The 9023-nt window shown below is 48.4% G+C and overlaps 2 protein-coding genes across 2 annotated transcripts in view; both read left to right on the top strand.

The window, feature by feature from the left end:
- The window catches only part of selenbp1 (selenium binding protein 1), a 28977-nt gene extending 25818 nt beyond the window's left edge, over positions 1-3159 (top strand). The window contains exons 11-12 of the mRNA XM_037676674.1: positions 2335-2453; positions 2560-3159. Of these exons, the coding sequence (XP_037532602.1) occupies positions 2335-2453; positions 2560-2722 (282 nt within the window). The 3' untranslated portion in view covers positions 2723-3159. The remainder of the gene's footprint in view (positions 1-2334; positions 2454-2559) is intronic.
- A 1122-nt stretch (positions 3160-4281) lies between these two features.
- The window catches only part of aldh5a1 (aldehyde dehydrogenase 5 family, member A1 (succinate-semialdehyde dehydrogenase)), a 23117-nt gene continuing 18375 nt past the window's right edge, over positions 4282-9023 (top strand). The window contains exon 1 of the mRNA XM_037676675.1: positions 4282-4662. Within this exon, the coding sequence (XP_037532603.1) occupies positions 4375-4662 (288 nt within the window). The 5' untranslated portion in view covers positions 4282-4374. The remainder of the gene's footprint in view (positions 4663-9023) is intronic.

Consider the following 9023-nt stretch of genomic DNA (forward strand, 5'->3'; position numbering starts at 1 on the left):
GGGCCCTCCCCTATATGAAGGGCGGGGCCCTCCCCTATATAAAGGGCTGACGCTGCACTGACAGTTTATTCAAAAAGTTCACCTCTTCTCGCAACATTAGAGCAAGGAGGGTGACTTGGGTCGTTTTCACACCAGATAGTCCGGTAGACTCGGTTCGGTTCGGGACCAATATTCATGATCTTTTGTTACATTTGAGCTGGTGCGTTTGCATTCACACTGCACTGTGCAGTCGAGTCAACCTGTTGAACCAACCAACCTGTTGAAGCAACCTGTTGAAGCAACCTGTTGAAGCAACCTGTTGAAGCAACCTGTTGAAGCAACCTGTTCCCCCCCTCGCCTGTGGGGGCGCTGCACCAAGAACTACTGAAAGAAACAACACATAAACCTCTGAAGACACGTCTTCTTCTTCTTCTGTAAATAAAAATAAAAACGAAGTGGCATCAAGTTTTAGCAGTTTTAGGAGTTATATTTAGTCATTTTTCAACAATGGACTCAGCATGAGCAGAAGATGAGACAGAAGACCACGGAGAATATTGTTTTCCACACAAGTCAGCTGACGGCTCCATATGAGAGAAATGTGTGTTTGTTTGTCCTGCGGAGCGGGGCCCGGTCTGTTTACATTCACACTGTACTCGAACCACGATGGAGTTCGTTTCTACCGGACGGAGACCTAGGTTTTAGCCCGGGCCAGAGTTCGATGGTGCGTTCACACCTCCCTAAATGAACCGGACTTTCTAGGAAAACGAGCTAGAGTTAGATTAAAGTGGACTAAACAGGGCTGCTGTGAATGCAGCCTTGGTGAGACACTCACTCATGCTACTGAGAGAAGCGGGGTTACGACAGAACTTAAAGTTCTCTTTCTTAGCATTTGTTTCATGTCTCACATTGGGAACAAAAAATATATTGACTCCCATATTGCTCAGCAGATTTAACGTTACCTGCCAGCTAATTTCAATCCTCCTGTGCACTTAGTGCTACATTGAGAAGTGAATGAGCCAGAGATGATGATGTGAGATAAAACCGAGCAAACGTGTGAGGAGAAGCCCATCTTGCTGCGGCACAGATCCCCTGAAGGGATACCCCTTTCAGCAGGGCCCATGAAGAGCTTAAGCCTTGTAGAATGAGCACGAATGCCCTCTGGAGGCTGCAGTCCTTTTGAACTGTAGGCTAAGGCAATCGCACCTGTGGTCATGTGGTCATGCACCTGTGACATCAACAAGAAGGCCACAGATGTCCTCATGCGGGAACCTGGCGAGTTCCAGGAGCCACAAGCGGCCTGCGATTTTCAGAAATCGCATCAAGCTTGCGGTTGAGCTTGTAAACATGAGTCTGAGATCTTGAGGCACGGATTAATCCTTCACATAAGGCTGGCAGCTTTACCGTGGCAGAAACTGCTCCACTTTGGAGTAAGCTGTTGGGGAAGAATCAGTTTTGTTGTGTGTTTCCTTGACTGATGAAGCCTTCCGGACCAAAGGCGAAACGATTCAGCACAAAAAAAAGAAACTGTCCAGATGACCTGACTGAAAAATGTTGGATTGTATACCTGGATTATTGAGCATGGACTTTGTTGCTGCCAACGTCTTCCTAATTTGTCAATATCTGAGGTATCTGCTGATTCCAAAAAGCAGAAACCCTGTTATCATAAACCCAGTAATGTACAGATCTTCTATGTCCTCCACGGACTGCACAGATAGGCACACCATCTTCCACTCATTCCAGGAATCCATGACGTACCCAGCTGCGAGGGTCCGTTCAGGGCATGAGGGCTCTCCAGCACCCTGTCGTCTGGTGGGAAATTATGTTTCAATTGTGTTGAGGGACCAGCTGACCAAATCCATAATAATTGTCTATTTGGAAGACATGTAAAGAGAGGCTCTGAGGTCGACAGGACAAGAGAGCTAAAAATGTTTCCACAACCTGACTGTACCGGTCTGTAGGTTGGTTTGTTGCTGACCAGTGATTTACTACCAGTTGGACCATCCGGGACAACTTGTTCCTGTCTCTGTCTATGAGGTTCTCAAACCATGAGACAATATTAAAGGAGACAACACTTTGACCCTCTACACCGACTGCAAGGTACAGGTCACCTGTTGAAATTTAGTGGGCGTGGCTTATATTCAGGCGCACTCAATAGCCTGGAAATTACGGTAAACTATGTTACACAAAGTATTCTTTGCCTCTCACCTGACTGTCCCTCACCTGTATGTCCCTCACCTGCATGTCCCTCACCTGTCTGTCCCTCACCTGCATGTCCCTCACCTGTCTGTCCCTCACCTGTCTTTCCATCGCTGGTCTGTCTCTCACTTGTCTGTCTCTCATTTGTCTGTCTCTCAGGGGAAGCGTGTCCCTGGCAGTCCTCAGATGCTTCAGCTCAGTTTGGATGGACGGAGACTTTACGTGACCACGTCCCTCTACAGCAGTTGGGACAAACAGTTTTACCCAGACATGATTAGGTACTGACCCAGGACCCGTCAGAAACTGGACTCAGTGGGTCCAGGTTCTGAATCACTCATGTCCCTCTGAGAACTGGCTGTCCTTACTGCTCTTGTCTTTTTACAGAGACGGTTCTGTGATGATGCAGATCGATGTGGACTCTAACCACGGTGGTCTGTCTCTAAACGAGAACTTCCTGGTGGACTTTGGGAAGGAACCTGATGGTCCAGTTCTGGCCCACGAGCTTCGGTACCCGGGAGGAGACTGTACCTCAGACATTTGGCTGTGAGCTCCACCTGGACCTGCAGCTCCACCTGGACCTGCAGCTCCACCTGGACCTGCAGCTCCACCTGGACCTGCAGCTCCACCTGGACCTGCAGCTCCACCTGGACCTGCAGCTCCACCTGGACCTGCAGCTTGCTCCTGAACCATCCATAGGAAAATCTACAAACTCCTTGTGTCTTTAAACCAATTAACCCGGTTCTGGTTCTGGTTCAGCTTCACCCCGACAGGAAACAGCTGCAGACCTACTTCCTGTTTCTACAGTCTCTAGCTCTGACCTGAGATCAGTCCCTGAGACGGTCAGTCCTCAGGTTCTGTGAGAACCGGTCTGCAGTCGGGTGGCTCTAAGTTGGACCCGTCAGAACCTTTGTGCCTCCAGCAGCAGCTTGATTTCAATGTTTCTGTTCTTGTTCATGAAAAATAAAATCTGATGGAACACGTCGATCTTCTCTCAACTTCATATCTTTGTCCCCGTGTCCGGTCTCGGTGAACGTTTACTCGTCATGTTGGGTCAGAACTTTCTGTCAAACAGGAAGTTTGAGCTCAGGCCGACAGGAAGTTCAGGGATGTTTCAAGTTCAAGTTTCTTTATTGTCGTTCTCATCGCGTGGTACATGAGGTGGAACGAAATTATGTTCACAGGGTCCCAGTTCCATCCAACAATAAAATGTATAAGAAAAACAGTAATAATATCTAAGATATGAACTAAGAAAAACATCAACTAAATATACACTAAGCACTGATAGCATAAAACATTGAACATCAGCACAAACATGAACATGAGTCTGTGAGCAGATGTGCACGCATGAACACATCAACATGAAACAGATCAGCAGCAACATGAAACGGATCAGCAGCAACATGAAACTGAAGCAACATGAAACAGATCAGCAGCAACATGAAACAGATCAGCAGCAACATGAAACAGATCAGCAGCAACATGAAACTGAAGCAACATGAAACAGATCAGCAACATGAAACAGATCAGCAGCAACATGAAACAAGCAACATGAAACAGATCAGCAGCAACATGAAACATCAGAAGCAACATGAAACCTCAGAAGCAACATGAAACAGATCAGCAGCAACATGAAACAGAAGCAACATGAAACAGATAAGCAGCAACATGAAACATCAGAAGCAACATGAAACATCAGAAGCAACATGAAACAGATCAGCAGCAACATGAAACATCAGAAGCAACATGAAACAGATAAGCAGCAACATGAAACAGATCAGCAGCAACATGAAACATCAGAAGCAACATGAAACAGATCAGCAGCAACATGAAACATCAGAAGCAACATGAAACATCAGAAGCAACATGAAACATCAGAAGCAACATGAAGCAGATCAGCAGCAACATGATGTGATTTTTCACAGTGATTATTCTGGTTAGAGATTCATGAGTCTAACAGCCTCAGGGTAGAAGCTGTTCCTCAGTCTAGTGGTTCTACACTTAATGCTCCTCAACCTCCTTCCTGAGGGGAGCGGGCCAAAACGTCTCTTTAGGGCTCAGGTGTTTATGAGCTAGAACGTCACGTGATCAGCGCGCCTGCGCAGATAGGTCATTACGTCATTAACCTATTGGACGTGTAGCTGCGGTTCTCCGGGTGTAACGGCTCCGTCCTCCCTCTCATAGCTGCTCCTGGCCCCCGGTATGTCCGCTGTCGGTGTCCTGAGGAGCCGCCGGGTCCTCCGGCAGCTGCAGCTCGGCCTCCCCGCCTCCGTGTTCCGGCGCTACAGCCTGGATGTCCCCGCTCCGCTGCTCCGGACTCAGGGCTACGTGGACGGTCGCTGGGTCTCCGCAGCTTCGGTGTTCCCGGTGCTGGACCCGGCCACCGGACAGGAGTTAGCCCGGGTGTCAGACTGCGGTCCGGCGGAGGCCCAGCAGGCGGTGCAGGCTGCGCACCGAGCCTTTCAGTCCTGGAGGGAGACGACAGCCAAGGTAAGAGCTGGACTCTCCGCCAAACTGCGTTCAAAAAATGACCGTTTTTAGTCCCACCGGTACCGGACCGCTCCCCGGGGCTCCACGAGCCTCTCTACGCTTTAGTCAGGTTTAGTAATAAAAACTGTTAGTTTCGGCTCTAACAGAAACACATTGACGCGTTTCATGACTCAGAAACCTGCATGTGAAGGATCGGACCCACGACCCCAAGAGACCTTAGACTTTGGCCCCTGGGTCACTCAGCTGTTCAATAATCCACAGTTAATGGTTTTATTCTATTGCTCTGCTAAAGTAACTGTGTTTATTTTTGTAAGGTTTTTATTATTTATATATCTAGAGTTGATTTTTGGTTTATTTAATTTGAGCCGTGGGCGAGTTGACTCTGTTTCAATGTGTGTGTGTGTGTGTGTGTGTGTGGGGGGGGGGGGGGGGGGGGGGGCCGGGGGGGCGGGGGTGGGGGGGGGGGGGGGGGGGGGGGTACCAGAGGAGAAGCGGCAGAGAGGTGGAGGACTACAGCTCTGCTTCCTGGCCTGCACCCTGGACTGGACCCTGGCCTGGACCCCGGCCTGCACCCTGGACTGGACACTGGCCTGGACCCTGGACTGGACATCCATCCATCCATTTTCTTTACCCGCTTATTCCATTTTGGGTCACGGGGGTCGCTGGTGCCCATGTCCAGCAATCACTGTGCGAGGGGCGGGGGACACCCTGGACGGGTCTCCAGTCCATCACAGGGACACATAGAGACAAACGAGACAAACAACTATTCACTCTCTCACTCACACCTAGGGACAATTTAGAGTTACCATCAGCCTAACATGCATGTTTTTGGTCTGTGGGAGGAAACTGGAGTACCTGGAGAAAACCCACGCATGCAGGGAGAGAACATGCAAACTCCACCTAGAAAGGCCCCTGGACCGGGGTTTGAACCAGGGACCTGCTCGCTGAGAGGCAGCAGCTCTACCCGTTGCACCACCGTGCTGCCCTTATTTATGTATATTTTTCATAATTTAAATTTATATATTTTATTTTGAAGAACTTCCTGTTGTCTCTTGGCAGCTTCCTGCTGCTGAATAACATTTTCCTTTGACAGACCTGGGCCGCTGCGCACGGAGCTGTCCTGCGCCCACTCCTCTTGGTAGTGGTGGGTGGATCGATCCAAATATTGATCATATCGATACCAACATTAGTATTGATGTTGATCAATACCAGTGTAATGACAGCCACACTTTACCTTCAGTTCCCTCCTGTACACTAAGGTTTCATCAAAGGTGCGAGCTGTCTGAGTGCCGCTCCTGTCACATGACAGAGCAGGTAACTTGGCTCCGCCCCTACCCGCAGTGTTTGATGTTGGTCACGTGACTCGACGGCACCAGACAGACGAGGCAGAGCAGAGAAACGACACAGGAAGAGGAGCGCGGTGTGGTTGTATTTTCTGGCTGAAGATGTAACGACGGCAAGCGGTTTATTTTGTAAAAAGGCAGTAAGATTCAGTGGTAACACAACAAACGTATACAAGCACATGAAAAATCATATGGAAGAAAACGTACAACGTTAACTGAACTTTTCACCATCTCTAAGGGAGAGTCCAGCTACCCTGCAGAGAAAACTCATTTCAACCACCTGTAGCCACGATCTCAACGTTCATAGGAACGTAGACCGACCAGTAAACAGAGAGCTTTGTCTTACAGCTCAGCTCCCTCTTCACCTCAAGGGACCGGTACAGAGTCCGCAATACTGCAGATGCTGCACCAATCCATCTGTCAGTCTCACGTTCCATTCTTCCCTCACTCGTGAACAAAACCCTGAGATACTTGAACTCCTCCACTTGAGGCAGAACCTCACCCTCGACCTGAAGAGAACAATCCACCCTTTTCTGACTGAGGACCATGGCCTCAGATCTGGAGGTGCTGGTTCTCATCTCAGCTGCTTCACACTCGGCTGTCAACCGCTCCAGTGAGAGTTGAAAATCACGGCACGATGACGCCAACAGGACCACATCATCTGCAAAGAGCAGAGATGAATCCTGAGGCCACAGAACCGGACTCCCTCTACCCCCTGGCTGCACCGAAAACTTCTGTCCATAAAAGTTCTGAACAGAATCTGTGACACCGAGCAGCTGGAGGAGTCCAACTCCCACCCTGAAGGGTCCGACTTACTGCCGGCAATGCAAACCAAACTCTCGCACCGCTTGTATCAGGACCGAACAGCTCGTAACAACTGGCCCCCCATCCCAGACTCATGGAGCACCCCCCACAGTGTACCCCGAGGAACACGGTGGAACACCTTCTCCAGGTCCACAAAATGTAGACTGGATGGACAAACTCCCATGACCCCTCGAGGACACTAGTCAGGCTAAAGATCTGGTCCAGTGTTCCACAGCCAGGACAGAACCCACATTGTTCCTCCTGGATCTGAGGTTCAACCAATGATCGGACTCTCTTCTCCAGTGCCCCTGAACAGACCTTACAGGGAGGATAAGGAGAGTGATGCCCCTGTAACTGGAGCACACCCTCCAGCCCCACTTTTTGAAGAGGGGAACCACCACCCCAGTCAGCCAATCCAGTGGCACTGCCCCCAATGTCCATGCGACGTTGCAAAGGCGTGTCAGCCAAGACAGTCCCACAACATCCAGAGCCTTAAGGAAATCGGTGTGAATCTCATCTACTCCCGGAGCCCTGCCGCCTCAGAGCTTTTTAACCACCTCGGCGACCTCAGCCACGGTTATAGACGGATCAACTCCAAAGTCCCCCGACTCAGCTTCCTCCATGGAAAACATGCTGGTGGGATTGAGAAGGTCTGAGAAGTATTCCTTCCACCTCCTGACAACATCACTGGTTGAGGCTTATGACTTTCCTTTTTGATAAATCCTATAGTTAGGGTCAGCTTGTTATGCTGCTATAGGCTTAGACTACTAGAGGACAAACTGACCTCATGTCCTTAAATTAATTGTTAAAATTGAATAGTTTTCATTTGATACTATTTCTATCTTAACGTGTGATTCTTGACCTGCCATTGTGTATCTATTCCTACCAAACCCAGCCAGTCGAAGCAGATGGTCCTCTAGTCCTGATCCTGGTTCTGCTAAAGGTTTCTTCCTCATGAGGGAGTTTTTCTTTCCACTGTCGCCTTCATGCTTGTTCAAGATGAGAGTTCAGTGATGGAGTTAAACTCAAAGCTGCTCCTCAGATAAATAATGTTCAATTATTATTTTATACATGAATGTTTCTGTTCAATTATTATTTTATACATGAATGTTTCTGTTCAGTCCCTGAGACGACTTCTGTTGTGACTTGGAGCTGAAGAAATAAACTGAACTGAATTGAATTGAAGTGATTGAACATCTACATGAATATTGAAATCACCCATTATTATGATTTTATCAGTATTTAATAATAAGTCAGTTAATAATTCTGAGAATTCAGACAAAAACTGAGAGTCGGCGCCTGGTGGACGATATATAACAACTAGTGAGAGTGGCCGTTCTGATTTTTTTTATTTTGGATGGGATAGAGTTGGAGAGAGCGACTCAAAAGTATTCTAACTAATTCATCCAACCTTTATTTCTACAGGTTAGTCCCATTGAGCCTCTGGGACTCATTTACAAGAGAGACCTGACGTTTTTAACAAAGAGTGGTTAACAGCGACAACAATAGACAATCTTAAAAGATGCGTACAAATTCATTATTATTTTTAACAAGTTAAAATAAAGTAGCAACCAAAAGGACAATCAAAAGGAAAAGTAGCGAAAAACAGCTAGAATGTAAGGCGGTGCAGAAAACTACAAACAGGAACACGTCTGTGTTGGTCTTCACCTGGAACTTACCAGATGTTTGAAGCCACTTACAGAGGTCAAAGGTCGAGAGCTTCAGATCTTTTTACAAGATATTCCAGGAAACAGGAGCGGAGTAGGAGAAGGTCCTTTTGTCTAGTTCAGTCCTCACTGAGGGAACACTGCAGGTAATGATGTCCTGAGAGCGCACGCTGTAGCTGCACTCACACAGAGACATGTAGGAGGAGATGTATGAAGGCAGCAGACCAGGAAGTGATTTAAAGATGAAAATGTACCAGTGAGAGAGTCTGTGTGAAGTTATTGGTGACCAGTTAACCAGTGGATACTGGGTGCAGTGGTGGGTACGGTAGTTACCAATTGGTTTAATCTGTAATTGGATTAATCAGACAGCAGGCTCCGCCCTGCTCTGCTCTGATTGGGCCGTGCATCAGACAGCAGGCCCCACCCTGCTCTGCTCTGATTGGGCCGTGCATCAGACAGCAGGCCCCGCCCTGCTCTGCTCTGATTGGGCCGTGCATCAGACAGCAGGCCCCGCCCCGCTCTGCTCTGATTGGGCCGTGCATCACAC

This window comes from Nematolebias whitei, chromosome 5 (genome assembly GCF_014905685.2).
Source record: "Nematolebias whitei isolate Nwh7 chromosome 5, NemWhi1, whole genome shotgun sequence".
NCBI classification, from domain to species: Eukaryota; Metazoa; Chordata; class Actinopteri; order Cyprinodontiformes; family Rivulidae; genus Nematolebias; species Nematolebias whitei.